Source organism: Rhopilema esculentum, chromosome 3, assembly GCF_057945365.1.
Source record: "Rhopilema esculentum isolate cy_ngs chromosome 3, ASM5794536v1, whole genome shotgun sequence".
In the NCBI taxonomy this organism is placed as follows: domain Eukaryota; kingdom Metazoa; phylum Cnidaria; class Scyphozoa; order Rhizostomeae; family Rhizostomatidae; genus Rhopilema; species Rhopilema esculentum.
Genome location: NC_142817.1, coordinates 799711 through 816196, shown reverse-complemented (window position 1 = coordinate 816196; position 16486 = coordinate 799711). Strand labels below are relative to the sequence as shown.

Genomic DNA, 16486 nt, shown 5'->3' with positions numbered 1-16486 from the left:
TACTCAATTAGCATCATAAGGAAAGGGGAAAGACCTAATCGTTGTGGAACCCTTGATAAAGGTCTAACCCTAGATAATACTGGATGCATAGCAACAATTTGAAATTTAAAATTTAATGATAACATTGAGGTGACAAAACGCACGCTCATACGGTGCATTTTCATAAAATTGATATTCTCAGTCCTCATTACTGGTGGAAATTCCAATTTTCTAAACCCCTAGAATGCAATCTCCTTTATTGCAGGGCTCAAAATAGATTACGGTCGCGCTACAAGCCAGGTACCTTAACGCCGATTTCCACTAGGCGAATTCTTTCGCGCGAATCGAAAAAATATTCGTAGCGATAGAGTAGGACTTTTATCTACTTTCTGCGAATCGAATTTTTTCGCTGCGGAATCTGAGAACATTACACCACGCATGCTCACATTGGCAAAAATTCGATTCGCGCGAAAGAATTCGCCTAGTGGGAATCGGCCTCTATGGAACAGAGCCTTAAAATGGAAGTACGGAAATTCAAGGGAGGAGAGGACAAGCGGACAAGCGGATAAGCAGATGAGCGGAGGGCCGTTGATAGTCCAGTCGCTTAACTCCAATTTTTGGTCAAACTGTGACAGACTGTTACAAAGCACCAAACTTTTTATGGTGATAACTAGGGGTATGGAGAACATTCCCAGAAGGGGAACATTCCTAGAAAGTAAAGATGTCATAGAAATCGTATGACGTCATAGAAAAATCTCCAGAATGCTTTCTTGGAGATAATCTTTGTATGATTGAATCAATGTAGAAGATTTCGATGACTGATTTATTACTGTGAAAGATCAATATGAAAACCGTTTTTTCTATTTCGGTACATTTAAAATTCCTCAAACCGGGGGTCAGCACATAAACGCACAGAGATCACGGAGACTTTGCCTGAGTAAAGGTTGAACCATAACAGCCAGCAAAGTAAGGAGCTCTGATTCAGTACTTAACTTAAAAAAAATTTGGCGTATGCTGTAGACACATCTAGGAAAGAACCTTTCTCTTTTACTGAACCCATAGCGTTAAGGAAATGCTAGCAGAACCGTTTTGAAGATTCTTCTCCAAAACAATCTAATTTTCTGCTCTGGCTTGACTGTTGAATATGAAGCAGAGCATGGTAGAGGCATTGCTGCATGTAATTGAAAATTGACAAGAAGTGCACAGAAAGTGCTCAAGGAATGATGAATTGTTGTCAAACGATGACAAGAAAATTGTACACCCTGGGCGAGTTTGAAAAATCCCAAGTAGTTTTCAGAAGAGGGGAAAGGACTGTCACAATTTTCTTGGCAAGCTAAAGAAGAAATGCAAATTGTGTTGGTTGAAATTGATTAAACTGATTTTCGTAATGATATTGCCAAAACTTTTTCATACTTTATGTCTGAAAATGCAGACAGCAAAATTATTCAGCAGATAATTTCCAAAGTTTCAAGAAAACCTTCTTAGTATGATTTAGATACGAAAATTTCGTGCAGTTATTTAGAAAATGAATTCGGCAAAAGCATCTGCAAGTTGGCCCCATCTGTTGACGTAGAAATTCATAGAAATGAGCCTAACTCCGCTGACCACAATTATTCTCAGCTGAAAAGAAGCAGCTTTACAGATGATGAAGAACGAACGGCGTTACAGAGCAAGTCAAGTTTGCTTGCAAGGACAGTTCAATATGCGCTATCGAAATTTGGCCAGCATGAGCGGGCCTAAGGCAACCCTTGCTTGTCGTACACGGTCTTATGCAACGTCACTTAAAGTGCCTATGGAATTAAATTTGACAAGTTTAGATAAAGGCAAACGTTTTATTAGCAAACTTTTAATTAGCAAACTTTGCTGATTTTAATGAAATATGTTGGGTTGAATTTTTTCTTGCGGAACCGTCTTAAAATTTAGGTTGAATATCCCATTTTCAGGTGGTTCTGGGGGTCATCTCTACTATTAGCCCCTTAGTTTTATGTATGACCATGACAGCAAACCAAAACTCAGATTTTGGGATAGTTGGAGGGTCATGGTAGATAGAAGATGGTACCTGATGGTGATGATCCCATTTTCACGTCTTCGACTGTGACAAAGCGTGTGTTATCCGTGACGTCACAAAGCTTGCAAACACGGAGGCAGTTGGCGTTCAGTACACTAAGCAAAATGGAGATCTCTATTGGAACTACAGCTAAGATAGCCGAAGGGGGCAATTTTAAGGCAAGGTCCATATCCAATCTTTTTTAATGCATCAAATTGTCGTTTTTTGCAAAGTTTCATACTGTTGTACTGAAGTACGACTGAAATACGATAATACCGTCTATTAAGGCTTTAAGTTACAATGCTAAAGAGTATCGAAAATGTGCTGTTGAACAGTTTAAAAATGAAAGCATTATAGTTCGTCTGGCTCAAGCAGTCAAGAAAATTGCTGTTGTAAAAAAATGAAATCCAAATCAGACAAAATGTTTGCTATTTTATGTTTATTTTTTTAGAGTGATTAGCCCTTATGTGTAAGCAATAGTTGAACTTTGCTATGTTATGTTGCCTAAAAAAAGTTAAATTATGATGACATGGTCACTTGACCGCGCCTTAGTTTATCAGATTGCACAGGCAAGAGCTCCCTTCGTGGTCGATTAAAAGTGCTGTGTCATTCTACCGCCGCTTAAAGTTTGCAACATCAAAACTGAAAAAAGCGAAACGAAAACGAGGTGACCTTGGCGAAGAGAAAAAGTCCAAACGAAAACTAGTTGGATTTCATTATCAAGAAGCATGCACCTTCTGTTTCCATTCTTCCGGATCCCTTGACAGTTGCTCAACTAAATCATTTGATTGCCAACGTAGAAAGATGGCAACTGATAAAGAAGACACTGCTCTTTTGGCTAGGATTATCTCCCCCCCCCCCCTAAAAAAGTCCGTCCTTGCAACTGAAATCCGTCCCTACCGCTAGATGACGAAAAAATAACTTTATCAGCTAGTAATAAGTGTGTGTTCTGTTTGTGGACATGTTAGTAAACTTCGTTTGCAACCGAAGTCTATAATATGATATTGCGAGCCCTGTGAAATAAAGGAAGGCTTTTTCAGTATCGGTGCGTTTGACAATAATGACTATAATCCATTTCATTAACTGGTCTTTTCAAGGAACAGGCATTAGTATTTTTCAGTTCCCAACAAAGAAGAATGAAGGAACAAGCAGGTCCCCTTCAATTTTAGCCATGAATTGAAGTCATCAGAATGCAACCACCTGCGCAATCATGCAGTTGTTGAGGCATTAAAATGGAATGCTCCTAAGCTGAAAATTGACTTTCCAGAAAGTGCGATTAATTTCGATGTAGAAAGAACACTACAGATTGATGGATTAATGCTTTGATTTTTTTGCTGCAAAAAGAAATGCTCAGGAAATGGGATTACATCAAGTGGTTGGAATATCTTGCATCTATTTCCAGTCTACACGGCAACCAACCTGCAATATCTGCCCTCCTGCAACATCCCTTTTTCTTTTTTCTTAAGAAGGCCTTTGATACCGTTGATCATTATATCTTTCTTGATAAGATTAAATTCTATGGTATCAGCGGCTTGGAACATGATTGGTTTCGATCGTATTTGAATGACAGGAAGCAGTTTTGCAAAGTAAATGACATTAAAGATATTGATATCGGAGTGCCACAAGGGTCTTGCTTGGGACCACTTCTTTTTCTGCTCTATATAAATGATCTTCCCTTTGCATTAAAGAAGGCTGTGACAAACATGTATGCTGAAGATACCATGATTTCACATTCCTCCAAAACTTTGGATGAATCCCACGCGGTGTTAAACGCTGAACATATCGATATCGAGAAATGGCTTCAAGGTAATAAGCTATCCTTGAACGTCGTTGAAACATAAGCTATGATTGTTAGGTCAGTGCAAAATGTAAATAAAATGGTAGGGCAGCCTGCTCGTAGTATTGTAGAACCACATCTAAACTATAGCTGCTCCGTTTGGGTAGCCCTTATGATGCACCTTCTGTGCCGTTACGCAAAGAACTTGGCTGGTTGTCCATCAAAGAAATGATCGTGAAAGAGACATCTACAATGATGTATAAATCTTTAAACGATCTTGCATCACAGTACCTTAGAGACCTATTCGTTAGACTATCAGATGTCCACACACGAGAGCTAAGAAACAATAAAAAGGATCTTGCAGTACCGTTAATACGAACAGTAAGTGGCCAAAAGGCATTCTTTTACCGTGGTACAAAAGTGTGGAACAACTTTAACAATGACATCAAAGAGGCCCCCTCGGTATACTCTTTAAAATCTAAGTTGAAACAGTTGGGGTACGAAAATCTTTAATTAACAGATGTCTTATTGTATTCAGATGTGTATATTTTGATGTGTATAATTTATTTGTAATTACTTTATCAGCAACTTTAATTTTGACAGGGTCAAATTGTAAACTTTATTGGCTTTGTACCCTGTGTAAATATGTATAAATGTATAAAATATATCTGTATTCAGAAAACATCGTTACCGACCGGGAACGCTAATTTTACCGATAGGGAACGCCAATGACGAATTTTTGGTTAAATTGGTTTTTGGCAAATTCAAATTCATAGAATCAAATTCTCCGATATTTTCTCATCAAATATAGAAGAATTACCGAATCTATCCTGACGAAAACCGGGAGCGTGTCCTCCGAGTCTTCCCTGTGGCGCTGTCGTTACCTGATACTTTCAGACGCCTGAACTAGAGCATGTTTCATTAAGTTGCAATGTTCTAAATCAATGCTTGAAAATTAGCGTGCAATTCTTGAGCTGACCCACGGGTTTGAGAATTGAAAATGAAGTAGAACCCTAACTTAACAGCTTCAATACGATAACAACTCCCAAACCACGCTCCTCTGTAACCATACGAGGAGATCCCACTCAACATGTCCAAAGTCCTTTACCAAATGAAAAACCAAGCAGAAGACATAACCAAATGAAAAAAAGGCTTGACTCGTGGTGCATTTCATAATTGTTAATGCTTTGGGCCAAAGTACGGGGTGCTATAGCCCCTGACCCCCTTGTTCCGCGATGCCTGTATCAGCTGGATCACTGTGAATAAAGAGATCCAACGATTCTACCTCAAAAGTCTCCCTAGACCTTAGTTTAGGAACAAGAAATCAACGTAAAAAAGAGTTGTTGTGAAAAATGAGAAAATAAATAGGTTACAGGACCTGTCCTCAAGGTATTTTCCAACGGCCCATCATTCACCAAAACCAGTTTGGATCTATTAGCTTTGAATGGAAGAAGCAAATGATATTGAATTTGGCATTGACATCGAGAGACAAGACAGAAACTTATGTTGTTACTTTATGAATATAAACATTCACAAAAATACTGTACCATACATAAAGAACTACGAGAGCAGGTGAAACAAGGATACTTTGCATTCAAACGAATTAAATTTAGATGCAGCAATCGACATAAACAGCCCTACCACGCGGACTAAGGAAGAAAATCAAGCATATTGCTGGAGTCTGTGACAAAAGAGGGTGGAACTGTACAAGCAGATGTTTGTTCGGTTTACAGGTCAAATATGACTAAAATTCAGAAAATAAAAGTTATCAGTTGTAAACAATGTAGGCTTGAGTGATAAAACTGTATGGTTGGCGTTAAAAGAGGCTATAAGATGAAAAGGAGGCACGCACGTGGGATTTATTCTTAGGCTGATAGCTGCAATCTAGAATGAAAGTAGGCTTTGGCATGAGAAATGGCTGTTTCAGAAGTGGAGAAAAAGGGCAGAAATACAACCAGCGTGCCCGTGAGCAAGTTTAAGGAACCACGTTGGAACATAGGAAATGTCTCTTTTGAAAAAACTGGGGTGGATGCCACTGTCCAACCTGTACAACCCCCCCCCCCCCAGTCCAACCTGTGGCGATGCCACTGCTGAGAATCAAATAGAAAATAGTACTTCCAATTCTGAGGACCTATAAATGAAAAGTAATTCAGTATCTGTTCATCAGAGGAATGTATATATAACCTAAAGAGGTGCCATATAACCAGGGGTGTAGTGCTAGTGGGGCTTCCCTAGGAAAGAACCCCTTTGCTAATGCCAAAAATTGACAAATTTCTACTTTTGCTACTGTTTTTCGCAACATTATGTGCAAGAGCCATTCATTTTGTTAACTTATGCGCAAGAGCCACTCATTTTGTTAACTTATGTGCAAGAGCCACTCATTTTGTAAAAAAAAGGAAACTGGTATACATGAACTTGAAATGTTCCTAAGTACTCGCAGCAAAAAAGATATGAAAGAAATTGAATCCACGCTACAAAATATCGTGATTTTCCATCAAAATGATTGACAAGTAGGCATTTAATTTTAGATGGAAACAATAGAAATCTTTACAACCAACTTACAGAGTTTTTCACCTTCCACGATGAAGTAAAGTACTAAAATATAAAAAACCTTTTCCCAGCATGAAAATAACACAAAAAAACCCAGAATGGTAAAACTGCAGGCCGACATAGCGAGTCCTGATACAGAAAATCACTACACAGTCTAGAGAAAGTTATTGTATACCATAAATAGGTCTATTATGAACCGTTTTAGATAGGGCCGTCCACTTGGTTGCTTTTCATTCAGTACTCCTTCGTAAAAGAACAAGAAGATATTTTGGCAATATTGGAGAATAAGAAGACACTGTAGGTCTTTTTATTCAGTTTGCTACGATGCAAACCAATATACATTGTTAAATTGACATACGATTGCAAAAAATTACCCGTTTTCATTTCTCTCTTTTTCAGTAGCCCTTTGTCGATTGGAGATGCTGGCTTTACGACCATTGATGCTTTGTGATCATTATGTTAATGATGTTAAGGTTACTGGGGTTACTACTAATGAAATTAGCTTGCCTTTGGTAGATGTTACATATTCTGTGGCATTGGCAGCTTCAAATATTCGTTGTTGGGAAAAGCAAAAGGCACTTTAGGGTAGTGTTAAGGGTATTTGATTGTATTACTGCAAATAACGGGGTTTGTACTATATTGTCACGAATAATCATAATCATATTTTAAACCAAGTTACATTATTAGTACTTGTGATCGCGGTAAAAAATCACAGCAAAAAGTAGCGCGTTTTGATCGAGCCCATCGAAATGCATTCACGGTGGACGAAGCTAACGAAAACTCAAAGCAGAAATAAAAAGGGCGTTTTTTCCTCAAACTAATGTAGTCAAACGGTTTTGCAGGGCATCAATCTAAAGCTTTGGTTGATTACAGCAATCTAAAGCCGTGCTTTTTAGCATGCCATGTTGTTGTATCTTTCGCTTTCTTTGTAGTCCTGTAGTCTTGTATATGATCTTTGAAGCACCGAATGATGGCATCCCGAATTGGTATTTCGTCTCAAAGTACAAACAATACCACTTCTCCTTTCCCCACAAAAACACTTCGTAACGCATAGCTTAAGTTGTAAGACACCATTTTTGAATTCAAAGTGGTACATATTCTATCTTTTTAATTCAATATTCAGGTTTTGTAAAAAATACCTTCCATGTTTGCGGCGGTGGCGCCAGCGGGGAACGGGGGAGGGGGGAGCTACATCCCCCCGTCAGAGTTGCTTAGCCCACCTGTCGGAAGGTATACGAAGAAAATCTATAACTTTGTCGGAGCAAGATTTCGCTACCGTTTGTGAAGTTTTTAAAAAAAGAAAGAGTAACGGTTATAATTACAGAAATCCCACTGAGTATAAATGTACAAACAGGGAACCCCCAAGTAATTTACACACCACATCGGAAAACTCAACTCAACCCTCTCTTTCGGCATACCAAACGGCAAGCGGACTATCAATATAAGTAAAATTCTTATAGACCACTGGGACATAATTTTAAAAGATCACCATAACTAAAATTCGTTTATGCAAATTAACCCCGAACAAAAGGTCCCCACCGCCCGGCGATTAAGAGGGATTCCAGCCAAAACGGCTCGGCCGATTTTCAAAATTCCTTTTCCCCTTCATCCTCGATCTTTGGTTCACCATACTACGGTCTCCTTTTTCTCCTTTTCGCTTCCGTTCCTGAGATATTTACGGTTTTCTCTCGGGTTCGTTCGAAATCCTCTCGATCACGATTAGTGCTCTCCGCGGTCTTTGTCCCGCCTTTCTAAAGGTTCTTTCTCTCTCTTTTCTCTTGCTCTCTACAAAAGGTTTCAAAACTCCTTCCAACAGCAACCCTTCAATTTGAACGGAGGCTTTTCAAATTCGTTTCGCTTTCCACAAAGAATCTACTGTGTGCCGCCGATAATTTAGGTGATTTGGAATTGGATGATAAATCTACGTGCACTGCTGGTTGGCATTCCTTTTCGTCGACGGTCGGTGTCGTGTGCTACAGCTACAGCTACAGCTCCAGTAGTCAATCGTGCTGAGTGCTCTCGACAGACCTCAGGTGAGTCTTGCTAGCTTTTTTTATCAACTGATTTTTTATCGATCGACGATTGAACCCCGTTTCTTATTTTGTTTGCAAGAGCCATGTGATTCGTGCTTTTGACAATCTTCCTTTTCTTCGTTTTAGTAGCTACGTACGGTACGCACACTGCTGCCCGTTTTTTGGTTTTGCGATTGCTGCTGGCTGTTCCCCTTCTTCACTGGCATCAGAATCGATGGCATGCGAATACAAGTAAGCGTTGTTGTTCTTACGTGTTTTCGATATTACTTTTTTCAAATGATTTTGTGCTCATTTCGATGAAATTACACTAAAAACCGGCTGCTAGACCCCCGCTGCGAACGAAAACTTTTTACCTCTTCTCGTGGTTTTGTGCTTAAAGGAAACTGGATTGGCTTTATTGCAATCAAAGTATGAAGAATTGTGGTAGATTTTGCCTGCTGTTTATTCTTGATGCAAGAAAATTTGATTTTCATAGGAAACCCGTTGTAATGCGAATTATGTAATCCCGCCAGCCCCCAACTTTTTATGCCTATCGGGAATCCTTTGCAGCAACTTTTCCTAACCGCCTTCCTTTTTTGTAGATAAACGATCGGATTCGCTGACTTTTTGGTTCAACAAGTGAGTATTTTTCTATTAAATTTTCACTTTTTGTGAGATTTTCCCACTGAGAATGAGATGGGATTTGCCTGCCTCTTGAGTGACAATTATTCTAGAAACCATTTCAAATGACTTTATGCTTATTTGGGTGAAATTACACTAAAAACCGGTTGCTGAAAGGAGTCACTAGACCCGCCACGAACGCCTTTCTCTTAATGTTTTACCTCTTCGTAGTTTTGTCCTTCAAGGAAGATGGATTTGCTGTATTGCTCGCTTCACAAGAACAAGTTCAAATGATTTTATGCTTAGTTTGATGAAATTTCACTAAAAACAGGTCGCATAAAGGGGTGGCTAAACCCTCGGGGCGAACCTTTTTTTCTGAAATTTTTACAAAGCATTATGACTATGGATTTCCTTAAAAAGTGCTTTCATTAACCATGGAATAACATCTTAATTATTTGTGATGTTCTTCATCTAGATCAAAGATCGTTTCAAGCAATAATTATGACCCAGACGTGATTCTTGACTGTGGAGAAAAGGACTAAAGTTATATAGATTAGCTGTTGTCCGTAAATTGTATTTTGTTAATTTGTTGTTGGAGTAAGAATCATTTCTGATGCACGAAACTTTGGCTGTTTTCTATCTTTCCATTTCTTAAGTGCTTTGTTGCTGCAGTGTTTCAAAAGCTAATTGTGACGAAGATATGATATGTGGACCTCAAATGTATAGAACTGCGTAATAACTTTATAACTCTTTGGGGTTTAGAAGAGGTGTTTGATTCAGAATAAACAGGGAGCTTTGAGGGTGGCCCGCAATTATGTCTAAAAACAGCATCACAAGTGAACAAAGATTGAACGAAGTGCTTTAAAATGAACATTACAGCTCTAAGAATGACTTTAGAAAATATTTAAAAACACCCCATAAGTCGACGAGGGCTAAGAGTGTATGATTAGAAAACTTAAAAATTTGATTCTGACTAAATAGGAGAACCTCTAGGAGTAACCCATGAAAATGTGCCAACGAGCATAAGGAATTGGTGGGACTGGCAGAAGCATGTTGCTGTCAAGTTTAAAGTAGAATTCAGAATAATTAACAAAGCTTTTAGATAAGCCTGCAAGATATTTAAACGACCACCACGATACACCGAGAGATAAAAGAAGATGGAAACTTTGAAAATTGCAATTAGAATAAGCAGGAGAATTAAAGAGGGTAACCCGTGAAAGTATTTAAACGAGGACCCCAATTAGATCGTGGCTTACAAAATATATTGAAGAACTTTTCTGCCTTGCCTCGATATTGCAACCGTTTATGTATCAAATTGGTGTGTACATTTCAATAAACGGAAGAGTAGCTCCCAGTAAATCCCGCTCTGCGGGCACCCTATGGACCCCGGAATGGAATAGTAAGATTAGCCTCTGAAAGTCAAGAGTGCTATTAACCTCGATTTCAAAGGGGTTCAGATGGTGATGAAAGCTATGATATTGCTAATTGGTAATCATAATAATCAAGGAACTACTTATTGGATTGATTCTATTAGGAATTTCGCAAGTATGGGTATCTGGAGCCAGCAAATAATTAAGTTTGGGTTTACTTTTCTAAAAGGATTTACTGAATTACAATCAAGGTAATAAAGCATTATCTTCCTACACGAAAATAGCTCTTATCTCAATAGGGTTGTTGCTGCAAGTAAATAATACTTTGTCCTCGAGCAATTATTTCCTGCTCTTGCCAATAGTATATGCTACTGACAGTAGGCGTGACTATGGATTAGATTAATTATGTTTGCCTTTTGTCACGTTTAAAGTATCCTTGCCTGCTTGCTGTATGATATTACACTTTTTGCTTGCATTCCTTATTAAATTGAAAGAATGTAGGAGGACATTGTTTTTTTATTCTGATTTTCAAGATAGATTCAACTTTAATTTGATTTGTCAGAGGAGTAAACAGATAAGTAAGATTGGGAAGTCTTAACATGAAATTTTATGGAAAATTAAAACAGGAGACTTAGGGGGTAACACATTAAAATATTTAAACGAGGAACACGAATAGACCTGGGCTGCAAATGTTTTGAAGCAACTTTCAATTAACGGAAGACTAGCTCCCCTACGAAGCCCGCTACGCGGGCTTGCCAGTGACCCTACGGTAGAGTACATAGATTAGCCTCGGAAAAGACAAGAATTTTCTTAAAACCCCCTGTGAATGATAGTAAAATTAGCCTCGGTAAAGACAAGAATTCTTTCGAAGCCCCCAATGAGTATGCAGATTAGCCTCGGAAAAGACAAGAGGTGTATCAAACTCGATTTGAAAAAAATTGGCTCCGCACAGGTCACGTGATCAAAAAAATTGCTTGCACTCTTGTGCGCATTAAATTCGCACTCCTGTGACTATCGCTAGGAAGGGGGGAGCCTTAAATAGAAAGGGGGTAGAGGCTCCCCCCTTCCTAGCGATAGTCACAGGAGTGCGAATTTAATGCGCACAAGAGTGCAAGCAATTTTTTTGATCACGTGACCTGTGCGGAGCCAATCACCATAACTAAAATTCGTTTATGCAAATTAACCCCGAACAAAAGGTCCCCACCGCCCGGCGATTAAGAGGGATTCCAGCCAAAACGGCTCGGCCGATTTTCAAAATTCCTTTTTCCCCTTCATCCTCGATCTTTGGTTCACCATACTACGGTCTCCTTTTTCTCCTTTTCGCTTCCGTTCCTGAGATATTTACGGTTTTCTCTTGGGTTCGTTCGAAATCCTCTCGATCACGATTAGTGCTCTCCGCGGTCTTTGTCCCGCCTTTCTAAAGGTTCTTTCTCTCTCTTTTCTCTTGCTCTCTACAAAAGGTTTCAAAACTCCTTCCAACAGCAACCCTTCAATTTGAACGGAGGCTTTTCAAATTCGTTTCGCTTTCCACAAAGAATCTACTGTGTGCCGCCGATAATTTAGGTGATTTGGAATTGGATGATAAATCTACGTGCACTGCTGGTTGGCATTCCTTTTCGAACTCGAAGCGGTCGTCGACGGTCGGTGTCGTGTGCTACAGCTACAGCTCCAGTAGTCAATCGTGCTGGGTGCTCTCGACAGACCTCAGGTGAGTCTTGCTAGCTTTTTTTATCAGCTGATGATTTTTTATCGATCGACGATTGAACCCCGTTTCTTATTTTGTTTGCAAGAGCCATGTGATTCGTGCTTTTGACAATCTTCCTTTTCTTCGTTTTAGTAGCTACGCACGCTGCTGCCCGTTTTTTGGTTTTGCAATGGCTGCTGGCTGTTCCTGTTCTTCACTGGCATCAGAATCGATGGCATGCGAATACAAGTAAGCGTTGTTGTTCTTACGTGTTTTCGATATTACTTTTTTCAAATGATTTTGTGCTCATTTCGATGAAATTACACTAAAAACCGGCTGCTAGACCCCCGCTGCGAACGAAAACTTTTTACCTCTTCTCGTGGTTTTGTGCTTAAAGGAAACTGGATTGGCTTTATTGCAATCAAAGTATGAAGAATTGTGGTAGATTTTTCCTGCTGTTTATTCTTGATGCAAGAAAATTTGATTTTCATAGGAAACCCGTTGTAATGCGAATTATGTAATCCCGCCAGCCCCCAACTTTTTATGCCTATCGAGAATCCTTTGCAGCAACTTTTCCTAACCGCCTTCATTTTTTGTAGATAAACGATCGGATTCGCTGACTTTTTGGTTCAACAAGTGAGTATTTTTCTATTAAAATTTCACTTTTTGTGAGATTTTCCCACTGAGAATGAGATGGGATTTGCCTGCCTCCTGAGTGACAATTATTCTAGAAACCATTTCAAATGACTTTATGCTTATTTGGGTGAAATTACACTAAAAACCGGTTGCTAAAAGGAGTCGCTAGACCCGCCACGAACGCCTTTCTCTTAATGTTTTACCTCTTCGTAGTTTTGTCCTTCAAGGAAGATGGATTTGCTGTATTGCTCGCTTCACAAGAACAAGTTCAAATGATTTTATGCTTAGTTTGATGAAATTTCACTAAAAACAGGTCGCATAAAGGGGTGGCTAAACCCTCGGGGCGAACCTTTTTTTCTGAAATTTTTACAAAGCATTATGACTATGGATTTCCTTAAAAAGTGCTTTCATTAACCATGGAATAACATCTTAATTATTTGTGATGTTCTTCATCTAGATCAAAGATCGTTTCAAGCAATAATTATGACCCAGACGTGATTCTTGACTGTGGAGAAAAGGACTAAAGTTATATAGATTAGCTGTTGTCCGTAAATTGTATTTTGTTAATTTGTTGTTGGAGTAAGAATCATTTCTGATGCACGAAACTTTGGCTGTTTTCTATCTTTCCATTTCTTAAGTGCTTTGTTGCTGCAGTGTTTCAAAAGCTAATTGTGACGAAGATATGATATGTGGACCTCAAATGTATAGAACTGCGTAATAACTTTATAACTCTTTGGGGTTTAGAAGAGGTGTTTGATTCAGAATAAACAGGGAGCTTTGAGGGTGGCCCGCAATTATGTCTAAAAACAGCATCACAAGTGAACAAAGATTGAACGAAGTGCTTTAAAATGAACATTACAGCTCTAAGAATGACTTTAGAAAATATTTAAAAACGCCCCATAAGTCGACGAGGGCTAAGAGTGTATGATTGGAAAACTTAAAAATTTGATTCTGACTAAATAGGAGAACCTCTAGGAGTAACCCATGAAAATGTGCCAACGAGCATAAGGAATTGGTGGGACTGGCAGAAGCATGTTGCTGTCAAGTTTAAAGTAGAATTCAGAATAATTAACAAAGCTTTTAGATAAGCCTGCAAGATATTTAAACGACCACCACGATACACCGAGAGATAAAAGAAGATGGAAACTTTGAAAATTGCAATTAGAATAAGCAGGAGAATTAAAGAGGGTAACCCGTGAAAGTATTTAAACGAGGACCCCAATTAGATCGTGGCTTACAAAATGTATTGAAGAACTTTTCTGCCTTGCCTCGATATTGCAACCGTTTATGTATCAAATTGGTGTGTACATTTTAATAAACGGAAGAGTAGCTCCCAGTAAATCCCGCTCTGCGGGCACCCTATGGACCCCGGAATGGAATAGTAAGATTAGCCTCTGAAAGTCAAGAGTGCTATTAACCTCGATTTCAAAGGGGTTCAGATGGTGATGAAAGCTATGATATTGCTAATTGGTAATCATAATAATCAAGGAACTACTTATTGGATTGATTCTATTAGGAATTTCGCAAGTATGGGTATCTGGAGCCAGCAAGTAATTAAGTTTGGGTTTACTTTTCTAAAAGGATTTACTGATTACAATCAAGGTAATAAAGCATTATCTTCCTACACGAAAATAGCTCTTATCTCAATAGGGTTGTTGCTGCAAGTAAATAATACTTTGTCCTCGAGCAATTATTTCCTGCTCTTGCCAATAGTATATGCTACTCACAGTAGGCGTGACTATGGATTAGATTAATTATGTTTGCCTTTTGTCACGTTTAAAGTATCCTTGCCTGCTTGCTGTATGATATTACACTTTTTGCTTGCATTCCTTATAAAATTGAAAGAATGTAGGAGGACATTGTTTTTTTATTCTGATTTTCAAGATAGATTCAACTTTAATTTGATTTGTCAGAGGAGTAAACAGATAAGTAAGGTTGGGAAGTCTTAACATGAAATTTTATGGAAAATTAAAACAGGAGACTTAGGGGGTAACACATTAAATTATTTAAACGAGGAACACGAATAGACCTGGGCTGCAAATGTTTTGAAGCAACTTTCAATTAACGGAAGACTAGCTCCCCTACGAAGCCCGCTACGCGGGCTTGCCAGTGACCCTACGGTAGAGTACATAGATTAGCCTCGGAAAAGACAAGAATTTTCTTAAAACCCCCTGTGAATGATAATAAAATTAGCCTCGGTAAAGACAAGAATTCTTTCGAAGCCCCCAATGAGTATGCAGATTAGCCTCGGAAAAGACAAGAGGTGTATCAAACTCGATTTGAAAAAAATTGGCTCCGCACAAGTCACGTGATAAAAAAATTACTCGCACTCCTGTGACTATCGCTAGGAAGGGGGGAGCCTCTACCCCTTCTCTATTTCAGGCGACCCCCTGACTAGCGATAGTCACAGGAGTGCGAGTAATTTTTTTATCACGTGACTTGTGCGGAGCCATAAAAAACTAAAAAAAGTATGGAAACAGCCCCCTATTCTAAAATTAAAAAGATATAAAAACATTGGAGATCTGATAACGCACTCTTGGGACACATGAGTGACACCCTCAAGAGTTCTGAATCTGTTCTAACTGAGCAGATTCGGCATTTTTGGTGTTTACTTGGCAAACTTGGCGGTTGCATTGATTAAAGAATCAATGATAGTCGATGGTATATTTGATTGTTTTTATTCTCATTTCGATTTTATCCTCTTCACTCCCTGGTACGTCAATATTTTAACGAAAATGGCAAAACGAAGCCAGTGAGAACCAAACTCCACATTACAATGTTTCAGGGTTGGCTGCACGAATGACGAGAATAGCGTTCCGCCTGTGGATATTAATTCTAAGAGTAAGGTTATTTTGTAACAGGCCCGTAGACAGCTAAACTGGAGTGGGGGGCGTGGATAGAAATATAGCTTTTTCTATACTTGCCCTACGAGATACTATCAGATCAAGCTGTGCTTATAAGATCTTCAAACACAATTTTCGCAAATTATTGGGGGGGGGGGGAGGCATTGCCCCCTGCCCCCAGTGTCTACGGGTCTGATTGTAAGGGTAGAAAAAATTTCTCCAATGAGACATTTTCCAGCGAACTTGAATCATCAAAATTCGAAAATTTATTCACCTTCTGCGGCAACGATGGTGCCGCCTCAGGTAGTAACTTTCGTGTACATGTTTATTGCGACACGAGCATCTGCAAGCTAGCAAAGACTTGAACTACCTTAGTAACATTGGTCCCTATTCTGTTTAGTTATTAAATGACGTCTTTTTTCTTACCCAGAAAAGTTCAGAGCGTTGAGAAAATTGAAAAATGACTGAAGAAGATCTAGAAAGAACTTTCTTAATATCTTTTATAGGCCTAGTTCTTACAAGTAGTATGTATTGTAGATTTGAATCTTGATATATAACAGCCCTATAAAAGCCCTGCAAAAACTAAAAGGCTGCTAATTTCCCCAAATTTAGTGATGATCTGCATGCGTTGTGTACTCAATGTTGTCCAAAGTCCACTTCCAAAAGTAGCCCAGAGCCATTGATTAATTGGTATTAATTTGATTTAATCCTAAAGTTAGGCTTAATTTCCGTGAGTACAGCAATACAGATAAAAATGCTCAAAAAGATAAACTCTCAGCTCTCCTTAAGGATATATCTGCTATTTTCAAGAAAAAGGTACCTGTCACATGACCGCTTCTAAGGCAAATGTATCAAAAATGGGTCTTGTATCAATAAAGAATGACGTCATTGGTACGTATCGATCTAAGCCTTTCTTGAGAAAGTAATTTTAAGTTTAAACAGAGCAAATTCTTAATTAATCTCTGCA

At 38.8% G+C, this 16486-nt stretch overlaps 2 protein-coding genes across 4 annotated transcripts; both read left to right on the top strand.

Annotated features, from left to right (window-relative positions):
* Positions 1–7957: 7957 nt before the first annotated feature.
* On the top strand, positions 7958–9609 carry LOC135694714 (uncharacterized). Of its 2 annotated transcripts, none has more exons than XM_089111845.1 (4): positions 7958–8386; positions 8516–8617; positions 8968–9004; positions 9462–9609. In XM_089111845.1, exons 1-4 carry the CDS (start codon positions 8266–8268, stop codon positions 9526–9528), a joined length of 327 nt encoding a protein of 108 aa, XP_088967971.1. In that variant the 5' UTR covers positions 7958–8265; the 3' UTR covers positions 9529–9609. The 2 variants fall into 2 exon arrangements, with proteins under 2 accessions (XP_088967971.1, XP_088967969.1); XM_089111843.1 differs by having other exon boundaries at positions 8513–8617.
* A 1896-nt stretch (positions 9610–11505) lies between these two features.
* Positions 11506–13280, top strand: LOC135691471 (uncharacterized). 2 transcript variants are annotated; one of them, XM_089111855.1, is made up of 4 exons: positions 11506–12064; positions 12197–12289; positions 12640–12676; positions 13134–13280. In XM_089111855.1, exons 1-4 carry the CDS (start codon positions 11935–11937, stop codon positions 13198–13200), a joined length of 327 nt encoding a protein of 108 aa, XP_088967981.1. In that variant the 5' UTR covers positions 11506–11934; the 3' UTR covers positions 13201–13280. The 2 variants fall into 2 exon arrangements, with proteins under 2 accessions (XP_088967981.1, XP_088967976.1); XM_089111850.1 differs by having other exon boundaries at positions 12194–12289.
* Positions 13281–16486: the final 3206 nt, after the last annotated feature.

Coding starts and splice junctions, on each gene's coding strand:
- LOC135694714 (XM_089111843.1), top strand. CDS start 8,266: ATGATAAATCTACGTGCACTGCTGGTTGGCATTCCTTTTCGTCGACGG. Junction 8,618..8,967: donor TCGATGGCATGCGAATACAA/GTAAGCGTTGTT, acceptor CCTTTTTTGTAG/ATAAACGATCGGATTCGCTG. Junction 9,005..9,461: donor CTGACTTTTTGGTTCAACAA/GTGAGTATTTTT, acceptor TTCTTCATCTAG/ATCAAAGATCGTTTCAAGCA.
- LOC135691471 (XM_089111850.1), top strand. CDS start 11,935: ATGATAAATCTACGTGCACTGCTGGTTGGCATTCCTTTTCGAACTCGA. Junction 12,065..12,193: donor GTGCTCTCGACAGACCTCAG/GTGAGTCTTGCT, acceptor TCTTCGTTTTAG/TAGCTACGCACGCTGCTGCC. Junction 12,677..13,133: donor CTGACTTTTTGGTTCAACAA/GTGAGTATTTTT, acceptor TTCTTCATCTAG/ATCAAAGATCGTTTCAAGCA.